The following is a 17,910-nucleotide window of genomic DNA, read 5'->3' as shown; positions in this document are numbered from 1 at the left end:
TCTTATCCCTGGGCTCTTAACCTACAAAGTTGTGATGTCTGTGCTTGATTAAGCAGCTTGAGCTTTCTATGCCGTCACACATGGCTTTGCATTGTGTGCAACTATTCAGCAACAATCATGAGAAAAGAGAAGGATCTCAATGACCTCACAAGGGGCATGATAGTGGCCACATGACCAAAGTATCCATCAGGACAGTCCCAGGTGTTCCTTGAATGGCAGCATTTGCAGAAAGCCACCATCAGAAAGAAAGCACGACTCCAGTTGCAAGCAGGTCATGACGGATCAAGTGTGTGTACGTGTGCAACACATTGTGACAAGCAACAGACGCCTCGTCCTAACACGAACAGAAAGAAGTGTGCTACACATATTGTATGCGATGTGGTTTATGCATGCACACTACCCTGGCATAAAATGTATTTTATGCTCGGAGCAGTAACTCCGCACCACTCAGAATAAAGAAAATAACATTTGAAACTTGTTACCCTTTTGATGATATGTAACAAAAAGTAAATTTTCATTCAGCATTTTAAACATACTGGACGTGGTTTGCTAAGTTTTCAGCTCACAAAGCTTGAGCTATTTAAATATATATATTTTTTAACTTTTCAATGAATTAAGAGTTTTGCACTTATGTAACCCCAGGTGTTATTTTCATACTGTTTTCAAGGAGGATCAACTGGATGATTCAGTTTTATTAGTTACATCATATTTTACATTTTAAATACATTTGCATGACCTGCGTGTCTAGTGTGCACGAAGCCCTATAAAGATTAACATCCGCATCCTTAGTCCAGACTCTGTCCACCTCTCAGCCGCTATGATTCTTTTGCAATCATCCCGAAAACTATCTGCTTTGAAAGATATCCTTCTTCAACAGCTGCCACACTCAATCGTGGTAAGAATAATTAAAACGATCTACTGCTGTACTGTATGTACTGGGCCGTTACCAACATTTTAAGCACTGTTTAAGGACTGCTTTTTAAACTAAAAGTGTTTTGAAAAAATTGAATAAACTAATAAACTTTCTTTAAAATAGTTGAAAAAGTTTGTGAACAGTAAACTTGATTTACGTAATTCATTCAAATTTGGGCTTTGAAAAACAGTGATAAAGAAAACAAAGGGATGTTTTTAGACAGCTGCAAACGTCAGTGTCTCTTGGTCCAGCAAGAAATGCATCAGTGGCTGCAGGTTTAAAAGTGTTATTTGTAGGGCTGTGCTGATCTTTGTACCCCTATTCGTAATTGCCTTTAAGAAGTATTTATCGGCAGGTATTAAATATTTCAAAACAAGAAAGCTGTCCTTCCTTCACCTTTACATCTGAGTACCAATCAATGTCAATTACCTACCACACTGAGTGTATTAAAAGCCGATTGGACATTTTTATTACTGTACTGACATACCAGTACGGCAGTATAAACAAAGTTTTTGTTTATGGCTTTGGTACGGTAATGTCAGAGCCTTCCGATCGGCTTTTAAAAACACTCAATGCGGGAGTTAATTGCCATTGAGTGGTGCTCGGTTGTAAAGGTGAAGTACAGCTTTTCTTGTTTTGAAATCAACACATTAATGAATCTACATTTTTTTTGCCTGTTGATAAATACTTCTTAAAGGCAATTAGAAGTATCAGCACACCCCTAGTTATTTGTTTGGATGGTGTATATTTATTACACTCATTTTGTCTTGCGATCCGCAGGTTTACGGGGCTGTTGCTCAAATTCGCCATGGTAACGCATGTAATCTTGAGGTGTGCGTGGATTCTTGGCCTGCCTTCAAAACTGTAGTCTGTCGACGTCAAAGAAAGGTACTATACTAAGCTAAAAAAAAACCCTTTTAGGATTAAACACATAACAATGTCAAACACTGAAAGTATGAGTCTATCTGCTAGGTCTGTCAGGGACAATTAAAGGACATGTTTATGGCATGTTGAATGACTTTCAAATAAAAAGAGTCAAGCCATGGTCCCTGTTCTATTGTACAGCTACGTTCTGCATCACCTCGAATTTTAGGATTGAGACATCATTAAAAAAAATACTATATAAGAACATAATTCTGATCTTTTATTTAGCATCATGTAATCAAATAAACTGCCCAATTATATTGCAAAAATCTACTGGAAGCCATAACAGTAGTTCAGTATTTCATGTTAGATTTTGAAATGTTACGTTTTTCAATTTGTGCCAGTTTTTCATTAAGTATGAAAACTACAAAGCGGTTTGTAATTCAGTATGTTAACACAACATTATTCATCAGCTTTCATTGACTTTATGAAGCAAAATGTGTTCATTCTATAGGCTGCTGCAAAACTTTTGACCATTGCTCTAAGTACTATATAGTAACATGATTTTCTGTAAACAGTACCTGTGCTTGAAATGTTAATAGTTCTAGTTTATTGATAGCTTTTTCTGTCTGTTTCTAAGGCCATACAAGATCCTCATAATCCATTTTCTAATCTATACACACTGTTCACCAAGGATGTGGCCAGTCTGAGGACAATGCTGAAGGACAAGACAGTAATCAACTGGAAGCAACCCTGTCATTTCCTAGGTATAGCATATGGAAATTCTTAACTATAAAATATAACTAGGGTTTGAAGTTTTCAAGTTTTAGTTTTGAACACATGATGTCTCTTTAATCTTATTTTAAGATGATTCCGTTTCCTAATTAATCTCAGAAAAGGCTTAATTACAAAACAATGTCACTTGTTTTTACCTTCATATCTTGACTGAGCCTGATTCTGTTTCGCATAATTTTTATTTCAAATGTTAATTGCTCATTGCTGATTGCATTTCATTTGTGCAGTCACCTAGTTTATCGTTGTGCTTTTGTTATTTTCAATCATTTAACAGTTGTCCTGACAAATGTTCTTTTCAGCATAAAATACCTAGTACTGCGTGTACACTGACTGCAAGTCCATCATTTAAAATCTCCTTGATTTGTAGCAGAGAAAAAAGATCTTAAACAGTCTTTAATTAGTAGTTTTCTCTTTATTAGGATGCAGAGACAGCTTAACAACTACAAACATTTAAAGGGAGGTAGAGATTTGGTAAAAAAATCTGATCAAATGTAATTGACTTGTGGTTATCTTTCGCTTTCATATTTTGGCAGTGGTTTCATAATTTTGCACCCCACTGTACCCTATTGTAAAATGTGTGATAACAAGCCGTTTTCTTATTATCCTTACAAAGCTTTTCCAAGCTCTCTCTTTGATGCCGTCCAGGGAGAAAAACAGAAAATAGATCATATGATTGATCCCAGTTGCATTTTAATTCATCATGATCCACAAAGTCTTCCAGATGTGAGGTGGGTACTGCTCTGCTTTACAATGTGATTTGTGATGATGCTATTCATCCCCATTGCATGTGGAAGCAATGACACATGACAAGGCATTGGTTGTACTGCTGCAGGTGCGTTGTGAGGCAGGAGGCACAGCCGAGTAAAACATAACACCTAATTATTATTTATAAAATGGCTCATTATTATTTTGAAAGTGTGATTTTTTTTTCCTGATTGGAATATAACCATTGCTTGCACACGTTTTAAGCATATGGCAGTTCACAGCACATCAGGATGTGAGATGTTTCCAAGCCTTCTGTAATTGTTGATAAATCATGCATCCTTATATGTTAACAAACCATTGCATATCATACAATATTCATTCTTTTTTCCAATACTTTGTCTTTATCCTTTATGTTGCAGGACTGACGTGGCGCCAAGAATATCGAGCCTTAGAGTTACTCACGCTGAGATAGTGAACCGAAGTGTGAAATATGGCGGTAGTGAACACAGCCTTAATTATATAAAGACCTGCATCCAGAACCTTCCAAGTTGCTGTATCCTGGATGATAATGGCAGCCCCATCTCCTGGGCTCTGCTTGATGAAAGCTGTGCCATTCGAATGGTATTCACATTACCTGAGTATCGTAGGGTCGGTTACATGAAGGTGGTCCTTGCTACACTTGCAAGGAAAGTACACATGATGGGCTTTCCAGTCCACCTCAGTGTTGAAGAAAATAACACAGCCTCATTACATGCATGTAAGAGTATGGGCTTCACATTATATCCAGATTTATATTTAACGTTTAAACTAATTCCAAGTAGTTTACCCTGAAGCAGTGCTGTGCAAGACAATATAAGAAGATATTGGAAAACAACATTTTATGTGTTTAAGTGAATGTAACTTTTTTTTGGCAGAATTGTTTAAATGTACTGCAACATGTGCACATGCATTACAATCCAATAAAGACAGTTTAGAGATACAACTTGTTCCATTATTTATGTTGCTAAAGAATTTATTTAATAAAAGCCAGTGTGGGTGTGGGAAGCTAACAAATGCTATGTCAAATAAAACAAAACAGTACGGAGTTAATTCAGGATAAGAAAAAAACGACATTATGAAACAAACAAAAACAAAGTAACTTGTCAGTGACTAAATATTTTACGGTAAAGAAGCGGCACTGTGACACGTCTACTCTGTCCCAATTTTTTTATATAAATATTGTCCCTCATGCAAAACAGAAAAAAAATTCACAGAGGTTTACAATTCTGTTCAATCCACGCGTCGCGCATTTTCTGCTGAATTATTAACTTGTATTTTTTAAGCGTACCTATTAAAACCTTTTGCGTGTTTCACGCACAAAACTTTACCTTACGTCTCGTTTTACAATTGGTTTACAGAAATGTAAGAACACGATATAACGAACAGGCAACGATCCAATTGCTTCGCGTTGTGAACCGCAACGTTTCAAATCCGGATATCCTGGTGGAATGCAGGAAGTTTAGCTACTCAATTCAGTACACACAGTTATACAACGCAGAAGTGTGGACTGACAGTACTAGTGGTGCTAGGTATGTGCATTATTATAATTCATTATTGAATTGTATTCATATTGTTATCACAGGATTATGTATTTAAACTACAATTTTAAGTAACAACATGTTTGTTTAAAACTAGAAATGGTAACAGAAACGTTGGGTTGACACTTGCATGTTTTATCTGTATCGTACAGTGTGTAGCCTATTTTATTATGTTTTTTTTTTTTATACTAGAATGTCTAAAACTACAAACCGATGAATAAATGATAGCATGGCATTTTTACATTTTCTTCGGCTATGTAAGCATGCTGTGTGCTGTCTGTACCGCGCAGGTACTATACTGTACTGTCAGTGACCGCAAGACACGAACATAGTTTTGTGTAAAACATATACCTTGGCGGGCATAACAGTTATGCATATGTTTTTTAAATAATGTGAACTATAACACTTTCAGTATTAAAGCTTTGAGGAAAGTGAACGGGTGCTAACCTCATCTCGTGCTTACTGTGTATAGCTTCTGTACACCCTAAATAAATACTGTGTATTGTTTTCTTTTAAGGAGTTTAATTTTACAAAAATAAAAGTTAACTTTTATAACAGTCGTATGCATATAATGTTCACGTTACATTAATGTTCAAACACCCACACTGTGTTCTTGTACCTGAAATTTAGATGAAACTAGAAATGTTGGCAGTGATACAGTGTCAACTCTCAGTGACTGGTACAGTCTTTCCTAACTCTGCTTTTTGGAAAGTTGCAAAAGCAGACCCTTTATCTGTTTGTACAGCACAAAGGTTACTCATCCTGGCCTTCTCAGAAACGTGGACATCACCTATATCAATATTTATTTGTGAACAATAATTTACTTGCATGCCACCAAGCTGCAGATTCGATGCAAATTTTTCTAATGATATATTTGTTATACTTTGAATATAAATGGCCTTGCCATATATGTTCAGCAAAGTAAATATTTGCATAGATTTTTTTTAAAGCTTCAGTTTTAAGTGAACATGTAAATTAGCAGACAACTAGAGTTTAAGTCTGTTTGAAATATTTAGCCTGCTTTTAGGGGAGGCGGTGTTTTATCTACTACTGTAGTTTGTTCAATACAAGCATTGAGCATTGATACTGATTTCTTGTTAACACATTGGTTTTGGTCTTTGAGTATTATCGTGAAAATCATATGAGCTGCCTTACTAACAAGGAAAACAGGAAATATTCTGTACTTTTAGATTGGGGGGCCTCCTTAAAACATGAATGATGAAAAGTGTGTGCAAAAATGCACGACAAACCCAGCTATTGAAAGGATTCAATAAACTGCAGGCTACATTGTACCTAACAGTGGCCAGCCACTATCCCTGCTGCTTTGAGACATGGTGAAACAGTAGCGTGGATTCAATTCAAGACATCCTTGATGGGGTTTGCTTGTTTAGATGCATTACTTTGGAAAGCAGCTTACACCACAACAGGTGAGTGAGATTCAAAACCAATACAAAGTATTTGTCAGAAAGGCCCTGTTGTAGCCTTCTGTTTAAAATTCATTTGCAGTTACACTACAATCCAACATGTAGTGCAAGGAGATTTTGGTAGCATTTTAAACCTCATTACTTTTCCTTGGCCAGCAATTGCACCACTCTGTTCCTGCAGTAGCTGTTTGATAAATGAGCTGTGATCAGCCTGGATCACCCTGGAGGGGAGCCCATGTTGCAGATCCTTGAGCTGCAGCGCGATCTACAGACCACTCGTTGCAAAGATTAATCTGCGCATTCTTTTCTTACCCCCTCTCCCCCTCCTCCCTTTCCAAGGCCGGTGTGGAAGGAGCTTGCCCTGTGAAAGATGATCCCGTGGAAGGCTTTGTCTGGTCTGCTGCTACTCGTCGGCTCCCTGCAGCAGCAGACCTGGGCGATGGACTCGAAGGGCCACGTTTCGGTGGTGATAGTCGGGGCTACGGGAGACCTGGCCAGGAAGTATCTGTGGCAGGGCTTCTTCCAGCTCTACGGGGAGCAGGTGAGCAGCGGGCACAGCTTCAGCTTCTACGGTGCAGCCCTTTCCGAACCCGAGAAGGGCAACCTGGCCATGTCTGAGATCCTCAAGGGGCTGGCTTGCTCAGCCGACGTGGCCCCCGAAAGGTGTGCCTTGCTGAAAGACCAGTTCTTGAAACTGTCTCAGTATCGGCAGCTGCAGACGGCAGAGCACTACGCCGCTCTCAGTGCCGAGATCCGGGAGCAGCTGAAGCAGGAAGGGCTGGTGGAAGCAGGCAGGCTGTTCTATCTGTCCGTGCCGCCCTTCAGCTACGCGGACATCGCCGAGAAGATCAACAGCAGCTGCCGGCCGGACCCCGAGGTCTGGCTGAGGGTCGTACTGGAGAAACCCTTCGGGCACGACTATGAAAGCGCCCTGCAGCTCTCCAAGGATCTCAAGAAGTTCCTGAAAGAGGAGGAGATGTACAGGATAGACCACTATCTGGGAAAGCAGGTAAAATGACGCAGAGGCGTGCCAGTGGTCTGATTTGAAATACACAACCTTGTTACCATGACAGCCCTTGTTGACTATCCAGTTTGTTTACATTCAACAGTGGCAGGTTTATCTGCAGGGGGACAATTCTGTCCATTCAGTGCTGAATTCCACTTTGATACTGATCAAACCAAAAACCTGAATGGCCTTACTGCATTTGAAGCTACAGTAGATTCCTATCTGCTGGTAATGCAGAGAATGCAATAAATCAAGTGTAACTACTATTCTACTGATTTACAGTTTAAACATAGCTCACATAATTCTCTCTTTTTTTCAAGGCTGTTACTCAGATTCTTCCATTTAGGCATGAAAACAGAAAATTATTGGATCCTATATGGAATAAGCATCATATTGAGAGAGTGGAAATAGTCATGAAGGAAACTGTGGATGCAAAAGGTAATGGACTAATTGTTTGTGCTCTTAATCCACAATTCACCTGGATTACAAAATTGTGTTGTGGTGTTAAGACTTTGATTGTAGTAGAGTGAGCGCCACCTGGTGGTATATTCTGCAACCTGCAGGGTCTGTCCAGGATTGCAGAATTATCTGCCCTTGAAAACAAATCCAGCACAGTCAAATGCATTGGGGAAACCAATGATTTATTTACAGCATTTGAAGAAACAGTAATGCAGATCTGCAAACATCAGCAGCAGCTATTGATTTCATTAATTACCAAGGGATGTCAAATACTTTATACAAATCAGAGCAAACCTTTGCTTTCCATGTTGAAACTGACAACAACTAAATAAATGCTAATGAGTCAGCAGATCACTCTGCTGGTTTGTGTTTCATTCACCGGTTTTGTTTCTGGCTCCTAATTGACTAACAGGGATGGAAATAAGACTCGTGGTGCATAGAAGCCTCCTCATTCCAAGGTTTAATACAAGCCTGGTTAGCCCCAGTGTATAGTTAACAAGCTCAGGTATGTCTTATTCAATTCGGAGTAAAACCAGGAATGGATCGAACCGCTATGCAATGGGAGTCTAATTTCCCAACCCTGGACTAAGCAAACAGCTTTGTTCTATTCTTTTCTTTTGAGTCAGCCTTAGTTCACAAAGCAGGTGTCTGCAGCAGTGGTAGAAAAAGAAAGGTCCAATGGTAGTATACAACCTGCTGTGTTCACCTTCCAAACTAATCAGAATAATTGAACATCTTGATGAGAAAGGAGATCACTTCCTGTTTGTTTATAGATTTAAAATAGGTTTTAATCATTAAGGGTGCTGAACCATTAGGATTTCCATTGAAGGACAGTTAAAAAAATGAATTGTTAATAAATGTTAAGCAGCTAATATTCCTATAATGGTGTTGCAGTTACAGGACCTGTAAGTAATAAATACATCTGTAAGTTGTGACTACAGATACTACTAGACAAACTCTAGATACTACTAGATGTGCTTGTATCCGTATTTGCTTGTATCCTTCAGGGTTCGGTGTTGCACAGCCCGGTTTAAAGAATTGTTTCAGTTTCTATCAGTAGCCACTAGAGGGCAGTAGCGGATTGCTTCTCGGAAACAGACTGCTTTGCTGGGGTTTGATCTGTGAATGCAAAACTATGAAATGTTAATTTTCTTTTCACAGTGATTTTACTTTAACAGGCACAGAAGGAGATGGTGGTTTTTTTAAAAAAAAATTTTTTTTACTTAAACTGCAACGTACACTGAATGCACTGGTTCACAAGCTGTGCTGCTTTGGTTTGATTTGCCCATTCAAACAGGTGAAACGCTGCTTTGCTGGCTAGATCATTCATGACATGTACACATCGTGCACGATAAAGTTTGCTTTTTCTCAGCGCTGCAATCTGACCCCATAATGCCAATTCCTGTTTGTGAAATAATCCTTTATCAAAATGAGACATTGTGTCTCTGCTCCAGTTCAGCGTGTCTGTGGCGACTGTGCTGTGTGCTGCATAAAGAGCCTTAAAGAAGATGAACTGTGAACAATGCCCCCTTGTGTCTCATGCAGGTCGCACTCACTTTTATAACCAGTACGGTGTCATTCGGGATGTGATTCAGAATCACCTGACGGAGATCCTGACACATGTTGCCATGGAGATCCCAGTTAACAGGAGCAGCTCTGAAGAGATTCTTAAAAGCAAACTGAAGCTCTTTGGGTCTTTACAGCGGCTTGCTAAAGGAAGCGCAGTGATTGGACAGTACCAGGCTTATAACTCAGAGGTCACCGTGGAACTGAACAAGACCACAGACTACATCAGCATCACTCCAACTTTCGCGGGTAGGTACTGTTAGGCTTGTGAGACAAAAGCTTTGACGACTGTGTCTCAATGTGAATGACGTCAGTCGTGTTCGCAGGATAGAATAAAACAGAGATCAGCTTCATTCAGGAATCTGATTTTGTAAAAAAAAAAAAAAAAGTTTCGAAAAGGATGTCCAGTGAAAGAAACCTGGAAGAAATTACTGTGCAATTGCCAAGGTAATGCACATGTCTTTACTGCTATTTAGCAATCCATCATATTTTATGAGCTTCAGTCTTGTAACTGTAAGCATAATAGCTAATAGCTAAGTCCAAAGCCCACTACATTTTGATGATTTATAGTATTCAGTCACGCATTCTGCCCAAGTAGTATTTTACTAGTTAACCCTCATCTTTTAAAGGGGCGGTAGCTAACTGATAATTCCATAAAGCTTGTCTTTCATGCTCTTCCCTTCACTGTATAGATCTCAATGGTGGAGTTTTGTTAACACACCAGGTTAAAGAAATCCGTTTGCAAGCCTTGATTTCATTGTCCACTTGAACTTATTTGGCAATTACACCTGAAGAGTGAAACTCCCCGTCCCGTCAAACTTTTGCCAACCAGCCTGCAGCTTCGCTATGTGCAGCCAGTAACATGATTTGACCCAGAAAGACACTTGCTGAGGTGAAATGACGGAGGAAGTGAACCAGACTTCCAGAAATAATTGTTCAAAACGATAACGCGTGTTTCTTTCAAAACTCCACGTGAGTCTTTAACGCATGGAAATGAACAACCGGTAAGAGTTACGGAATTATTTTGAATTATTATTACTAAATTATTACTAAATTATTACTAAAACTACTTGAAAATGAGCTAATAAAGAAACGGCTCTACCCTGGATGTAAGGAACTATACAATAAACAGTGAAAGGGGGTTTTGTCAGTGGAAAGCCACTCAGAAGCAAGACCACACCCACAGCTAGCAGTAAACCCCAGTGTGGAATACGCCTGCAAATGTTATCATTGACGTTTGAATGCATGAAACCACATTGTGTCATTTTATTAATGAAAAACACCACTAATGCTGATGCAGTGTGGGATACGTCTGCAAATGTTATCCTTGAAATTTGAAAGCATGAAACCACATTGTGTCATTTTATTAATGAAAAACACCACTAATGCTGATGCAAAGGAGTACAGATTCAAAGTATGCATGGAAAACTCTCCCAGTCTTTATGAGTCACTGTACCCTTGCCTGCCAGCTTAAAACAGAGCCTTCTTAGTTCAGTTTATTGCGCCATACAGACCTGGATTAAACACAGAAGGCCCCAGCAGTTCTGTCATAAAGGGGGGGGTTAAGTAGACATTGTGCCATTCTGTCTGTGTCCGAATCAGAATGCACGTTATTGTAATTATAATCTGTGTATCATGTATATTTAAGAGTCTTAGAAGCATGAGACTGATCCAAGCTTCATATTAGAATTCCTTAAAGATGCTTGCATTGTTCATCTGTTGCTTGAGTCCATTTTCAGTACACATTTTAGTTCTCATTCGCAATGTGGGAGACCTCTATCATTCTGTCCTGGGACACTCTCAAGCTGCAACTGTTCAAATCTGGACTGAAGTTGAGATTTGATATGACAAGTGACATTAGATGTTTTGTTTTTTTTCCCCCCTTGTTCAAGGTGTTGCTGTGTACATTGAAAATTCCCAGTGGGATGGCATCCCGTTCATACTGACCTCAGGCAAGGCTCTGGATGAGAGAGTTTCGTACGTTCGTGTCCTCTTCAGGAACCAGGTCTTCTGCACCCAAAACATTGTGAGCGTCCACTGTAAGCCCAAGCAAATCATCTTCCACATTGGCCAGGGAAATTTAAAATACCCAGCTTTTCTGGTCAGCAAAAATCTTTTCAAACCTCAGTTGCCAATGAGTGGGTGGAAGGAGGTCACTGAATACACGAATGTGAGCTTGTTTGGTCAGCCGTTATCAGGGTACTATGTCTATACACCTGTGGCACAGATGGATCCCTATGCGGTGTTGATATCCCACATCTTCCAGGCCAAGCGGGACAGTTTCGTGAGCGCCGAGAACCTGTTGGCATCATGGAATTTTTGGACGCCGTTGCTTGACGGCATATCGCACGAGTACCCTCGTGCTTATCCAGGTGGAGTGGATAACACAAACCTGCTGGACTTTGAACTTCAAGGTAACGAGGTTTCATTTGTTCACGAAGCTGTGGTGCTGTTGTCTCCCGTCCAAGGCGGAGCGTCTTCTGAGAGCTTTCAGATCACCCAGGGGAAGTACAGAACGAACGAGATGGTGACAGCCTGGGCTGAAGAGCTCGTATCAAGGCTGGCTTCGGATCTTCATATGGCTGCGGAAGAAGCAGTGAAACGGAGCGGCCAGTTTCACTTGGCTCTTTCTGGAGGGTCCAGCCCCATCGCTTTGTTTCAGAGGCTGGTGCTGCATCATTACACATTCCCTTGGAAGGGGACTCATTTGTGGATGGTGGATGAACGCTGTGTCTCGCTAACCGAGCGAGGCTCCAACTTTAGGAACCTGCACGACAACCTTCTGCAGCACATCAAGGTCCCTTACTTTAACATCCACCCCATGCCGGTCCTTGTGAATCAAAGGCTTTGCGTGGAGGAGGACGGCGGAGCAGAGTCTTACGAGAAGGAAATGTCCAGGTTAATAAACGGCACAAGCTTCGATTGGGTTCTGTTGGGGGTCGGAGATGATGGTCACACGGCCTCGCTGTTCCGGGGCTGCAAGTTGGACGTGCTTGAAAACAAGCTGGTAGCCTTGACGGAAAGCCCGTTCAAGCCCCATCAGAGGATGAGCCTGACTTTCTCTGCCATCAACAAAGCCAAAAACATACGAGTCTTAGTGCTGGGGAAGGGAAAGCACGAAATGATAACGCAGCTAAGCAGGGTGAAAGATGATCCGAAGAAGTGGCCAATAACTGGAGTGAAACCATCCAACGGGAAGCTGGTGTGGTACATTGATTATGAGGCTCTTCTGGGATAATTAATGAAAGTAATGGATATCAATGCGCAGTATCAAAGGTGGTTGTCTTAAATCTGTGGATCTCTTAACCTGGTTATGCTTTCATTTACAGGTCCCATATTGCATTGTAATCATTGAGTCATTTTATGAATAAGTCACGAAAGCCAATTAAGCAGTAGGTAATCATTTCAACTCATTGAACTCATGTCAAGATGTAATTTCATGGTAATGTATTACCCCTGCATTACATTGTTACTAATGAGATACCAAGTGTTGCTAAAATAAATACCTGCTGTAGTGGTGTAATTAATTAGTTATCACGTCATTGTTTGCTATGTGATCTGTACCCTGTAACTGAAAGCATTTTTTTATTAAAAGGTTGCTCTCTAGAAACTATTTTTATGAAGCTCTGGATTGTGTCTCTTGGTCTTTTTTTTGTATATATACCTAAATCACATGTAACTAGTTATGGTCCAAACACAATCAAAATTACTTTCTGGATAAATAAGAAAAAAAGTGAAGATTAGTCTGAAAGTTTTAACTTGATATTTAAAAAATGTGAATGTTTAGAATATGTTAGAAAATGAATGTGGAAAAATGCATTGATGCTGGGGCAGTTTATCTGAAGGGGGTAATGTTTGATAAGGAATTTAATGAGGTGGGGGGCAGGGGCAGGGGCAGGGGCTGGGGCTGTATTCTGTGGTTTATAACAGTATGCATTTGAAATCTTCTGTGACTGGATAAATGCTGTTCCTACGATGCAGCAGCACCACCAGCTCGGAACAGCTTATCTGACCTGATAAAATGCTCCATTTGTCTAAATGAAGGCTCAAGACCCAGCTGCAGTACTATGCACACTGCACAGGGCTACAAGCTATTGAGGACAGTTTTTCTGATTTGCAAGACAGTACAAAGAAGTACGCAGAAATAAAAAAAAAGAAAAGTAGTGGACTTCAAAAGGGTATGTACTGTTACCAACCGTGGACCTCCTTTTGATTTCTGTATGTGCTTAATTTTAACCTCTGTCAGGCGCATTATGGAAAATGGCGCTACCTCTATTTTTGATCACTTACAGGACCTGATCAAACTGATCTGGTTTTGACATGCTAGGTTGGTAACGTTTTAGATTTTTGTTGAAATGCACATTTTCTTTGCAAATGCTACTGCATTTGCGTCTCCTTCACTTTTTGTGCTACTGCCACAACTGATATTCAGGGGTAGCACATTGTCAGTTTAGGATTCTTTAGGAAGCTCAGAGTAAAATCTGAAATGGGTGTACTTTACATTAGCAACACCCACATCTTACATGTCCCTAGTGTCCAGGGATTGTGCACTAGAATGCTTGCTTTGATGATCTTTACCCTTAATTTTCATTGAGCAACGAAAATGTTGACAGTTTTTTAAAAATGTATAGATTTCTTCCATTACCATTCTTTAATTCCTATTATATGTCGTTATATTGTAAAATAAAATAAAACATGTGTTTGACAATTGAATGTATTTGTAAAGACATTGAACTATTCAATACACTGGAATTACCAAAAAAAAAAAATAAAAAAAAAATGGCTGTTCAAAAATATTTTCTTAATAAAGCTGCATTTTAAGGAGTGAGTGTGTCTTTGAGTTATTCATCAAAATCAGCAAGGTTGTATGCAAATAAGGTGCGATAGCCAAAGCAGCATGGATTGCAAATGGCAAGTCACTGGATGAGTAATTGCAAAGACCGGTTTTGTCCCGGAGGTTTTCCAGTCATTTGTCAAACACTCTGATGCTTACAGATTAGAAGGCGCCGGCTGTACCGCCAACTCCCAGTAGGGGTCACTGCAGTTTGAATTTTTCACAGCAAGGGGGAGCTCTAGGTACACCAGGAGTGTCCAATCACTGCCCTGCAGGGCCATTCCACTCCAGAGTTAACAGGTACAATGATGTAAGTAACAGCTCACAAATGCATTAAGAATGTGCAGTAGAGGGCTGCCATCAGAGGTCTCCACCAAACAAGCCAAACAAATGCACTTGAAACTCACATTGCAATGAAGGTGCTATTGCAGTGCGTCAGGGTTGTGGTGCAGTTACACATACAGCACATGGTGTACCGCAGATAACATTAACTGGCCTCCACTCCACATACTTATTGCCATTGAAACATGTGAACATGATTCAGTATTGGGAAAAAAACAAACAGAAAAGCCTATGAAATTCTCTAATCATGCACTACACTTTCATACTTCATACGAGCCACCAGCTTCATTGTTTTTTAAATTAGACTTTTAAAGTTCAAACCGCCATCTATTTGAATACTTGTTGGAGACCTGACATTCCTAAACGCTGAAAGGGAAGTAATGTGTATTTCACATTTTAAAAACTGGTTACAGCTGGCAGCAGTAACAACATACTGTCAATACCACAGACTTTAAATTCTAGGAAAACTTACTACATATTTTCATGCAGTTAGCTGTTTTATTTTATATATATATATATATATATATATATATATATATATATATATATATAACTGCTCTTAAAATTCCCCAATGAGGCATCCCTTTAATACAGATTTAACTTGTTTTTATTCATTAGCACATGCAAAGCCACTGTTCTTCTTAACCCTGTGAACTTTGCAGGGGTGATGATTAGATTCCTTATTTGCTGGAAGTCTTAGTGGTTTCCTGCCAGGTTGAGTGAGTCAATGCTGTCAATAGTGTCTCACTGCTCGCTCCGCATGTTCCACTTCAGAGACACTGCGATAGGGTGAGGTGATCACAGTTTCTTGAGTAATGGCTCACATGACGAAGGGCGGACATGGCTTGTGAGCCATTGAGATGACATCAGTGAGACAGACCTTGAGCACAAAGTGTCTGTTTTTTATCTGCAAGGTTTCAGCAAGCCCTGCCTCGGAACTGCAAACCACAAGAACAAGACTTGCGGTTGAAAGAACCTGTTTGCAAAGATAGCTCCTGCCAGTTCCCTTCTTGAAATTCAATCCCTTGATTCAGATCAGACTGTTGTGTCTATAAAATATGACCTGTGCCTGGAATAATAAATCATGTAGTGGTGACACTTGGTTTTATACAAGCAGCCGCTGCTGGGTATAACCATTAAAAGTTCAAGATATTGCTGCTTTTCTTGCTTAATGTGGCAAAAGTTTACCTTAGAGAGGATTCATCTCAAAACCAGACAGTCAGCAGCATTTCCGCAGAGACACACTATGGGCTGGCTTCTCAAAGCCATTTAATACAAATTGCCATGAGCATGATTTTTTCAGACAGTAGAAACCCACCCAATGAAGTTGCCAAGCCAGAGATAAACAGCTCAGGCATTTAATGTAGGGGGCTTGTGATGAGTCTATTATTTGTAACAACATATTATTTGTTTTAGAAACGCAAATTATTTTTTTTTTTTCTTTCAGACAAAAAAATGTGCTGATGACGATATGAAGTAAATAGCTTCGAGAATTTAACCCAGTGGCTCTTTAGGGATGGTGTCCTTCAAAACGATGCAAAATAATGACACTAAAATCACTTTGTATATTCTGTAGAATGTTCTGTAACACATTAAAATGATATCATTTCATGGAATTGACCACTGACAAGCTTATGATTTCTAATTATAATGATTTCCATTTTTTGCAATGTTTTTCCCATAGGTATACCATGCCTTTACCATAGTTTGCCCTGGTTTGTCATGTTTATTAACATGCTTTACCATACCTCGCTATTCTTTATAAAGCTTTACCATGCATTCATTATGCATTTTACTATTGGAAACATCTATAGGCGATAAAACTATCAATTGAGTGTAAGGGTAAGGGTGTAAGGTTTTGGAAGTATTCAGAACATCTCCTCTATAGTATGTATGCAACAGTCATTGATTGATTTTTTGTGAAAAGGTTTTTGACTCATTAATTAATCATCATACTGAATTTGCCTCTTGAATAATTTAAAATACAGATCGTTTGATCATCTCTGTGGAAAGGAAGTCTAAAACCCTGGTGAATATCAATAAGAAGTATTGTTAACTTTCTGAGAAATATTTAGATATGAGTGAGAGGGTGATTCACACTTGCTTTTGAAAAACATTTTTTACTTTCTTTTTCCACAGGACAGCTTTACATTTTTTTTTTTATATTTCTCAAACTCATAGGAGAAGCAAGATGAACTGCAGAGTTACAGCGTGCATTTACTGTGATAGCGCATTAATTGAGACAGGAATCCAACTTTATACTCAACATCATATCATTGTCTCAGTGTTGTTTGCATAGTGGCACGGGCTGCCTGCCAGCAGCTCACTCTGCTGCATATATACTGTATCTCAGTCCTGGCTATTCCTGGAGAGGAAGATCAGGTATCTTGTAGCAATGCAGCACTCTGGATCAATGCTGCAGACCCAGGAGCAAACCCATCATCAGCACTATGCAGAGCCTTCCTCCCCCCTGTCAGGGCAGACCAGCACAGTCCTAACGCCAGTGTGGCCTGTCTAGTGGAACACAAACTCACAGGACTGTCCCTCCACAGACATGCTCTCAGTCTTTCCTCACACCCGCCTGCCTGGTGCAGGATTAGAATAGGGTGTATTGTATTAAAAAAGACAGCTGCCTCACACTGCGATACTGGAGCTTCAAAAACACCAGGACACACTCCCCGCCCATGCATCTGCTAGCAGCAGACATTGCCTCACGTTTTCCCCGAACCAAACAAATCATTAGTGCCGAATAAAAATGCAAGCAGCGCTTGTGGTTTTGGACTTTATTTTGTTTGCCAGGGTGACAATTGATGGATGCGTTGCTGTGTAAAGATGGCTGATTAATCCATTAAAGCATGCTTAAATAGGATGTTCGATTGAGTGTGGCGGGGGCCGAATATATGGAAAAAAAATGTATTTTCTTGGCTGGTTAAACATTTGCTCTGCTGTAAAATAAATACATCTGCTATACTTATGTAGGGCTGGGATCCATTGCAGGGCATTGTTGAGAGTGTATTGTACTGTACATTATTAAATAATCTTCAATGGCATTTCAGCAGTGTAGTGGCACTATAATTCTGCCCTTTAATGCAATGATAATACAAGGGTAGCTGCAGTAGTGTTAGCAAATGGTCTAGATCACAATGAGTTGAACACTAGAAATCCATTGCACTACCATCATACCCATATTTTTAATAATACTGTTTTCAGAAAATGGCTCAGCACTGTTTCTTTAGGGTAAAGCACTGAGATGATAATGGTCAAGTGTTTTTTTTTGTTTTTTTTTCCCCAAGACTGCAAAAGGCACAATTTTGTGAGAACAAACATCTTGGTAATGTTCTAGCCATTTACACCAAATATAGTTACTGAGGAAAGTTTCCTAAGCAAATGTTTGATGCCTAAATGAGTGAAGATTATGTTTTAGA

General features: G+C 39.7%; 2 protein-coding genes across 2 annotated transcripts; both read left to right on the top strand.

Moving 5' to 3' along the window:
* LOC131701834 (glycine N-acyltransferase-like protein 3) lies at window positions 1-4,446 on the top strand. The gene is made up of 5 exons (XM_059002150.1): window positions 1-895; window positions 1,694-1,801; window positions 2,418-2,544; window positions 3,186-3,300; window positions 3,697-4,446. Exons 1-5 carry the CDS (start codon window positions 818-820, stop codon window positions 4,106-4,108), a joined length of 840 nt encoding a protein of 279 aa, XP_058858133.1. The 5' UTR covers window positions 1-817; the 3' UTR covers window positions 4,109-4,446.
* Window positions 4,447-4,721: 275 nt separating this feature from the next.
* LOC117432038 (GDH/6PGL endoplasmic bifunctional protein-like) lies at window positions 4,722-12,932 on the top strand. The gene is made up of 5 exons (XM_034053438.3): window positions 4,722-4,845; window positions 6,618-7,287; window positions 7,605-7,722; window positions 9,289-9,558; window positions 11,202-12,932. The coding sequence occupies exons 2-5, from the start codon at window positions 6,649-6,651 to the stop codon at window positions 12,545-12,547; spliced, it is 2,373 nt and encodes a 790-aa protein (XP_033909329.3). The 5' UTR covers window positions 4,722-4,845; window positions 6,618-6,648; the 3' UTR covers window positions 12,548-12,932.
* Window positions 12,933-17,910: the final 4,978 nt, after the last annotated feature.

Source organism: Acipenser ruthenus, chromosome 27, assembly GCF_902713425.1.
Source record: "Acipenser ruthenus chromosome 27, fAciRut3.2 maternal haplotype, whole genome shotgun sequence".
Lineage (NCBI taxonomy): Eukaryota > Metazoa > Chordata > Actinopteri > Acipenseriformes > Acipenseridae > Acipenser > Acipenser ruthenus.
The sequence above is the reverse complement of the archived record's forward strand: the minus strand, read 5'-3'. Positions and strand labels throughout refer to the sequence as shown.

Coding starts and splice junctions, on each gene's coding strand:
- LOC131701834 (XM_059002150.1), top strand. CDS start 818: ATGATTCTTTTGCAATCATCCCGAAAACTATCTGCTTTGAAAGATATC. Junction 896..1,693: donor AGCTGCCACACTCAATCGTG/GTAAGAATAATT, acceptor TGCGATCCGCAG/GTTTACGGGGCTGTTGCTCA. Junction 2,545..3,185: donor GCAACCCTGTCATTTCCTAG/GTATAGCATATG, acceptor ATCCTTACAAAG/CTTTTCCAAGCTCTCTCTTT.
- LOC117432038 (XM_034053438.3), top strand. CDS start 6,649: ATGATCCCGTGGAAGGCTTTGTCTGGTCTGCTGCTACTCGTCGGCTCC. Junction 7,288..7,604: donor ACCACTATCTGGGAAAGCAG/GTAAAATGACGC, acceptor CTTTTTTTCAAG/GCTGTTACTCAGATTCTTCC. Junction 7,723..9,288: donor GGAAACTGTGGATGCAAAAG/GTAATGGACTAA, acceptor TGTCTCATGCAG/GTCGCACTCACTTTTATAAC.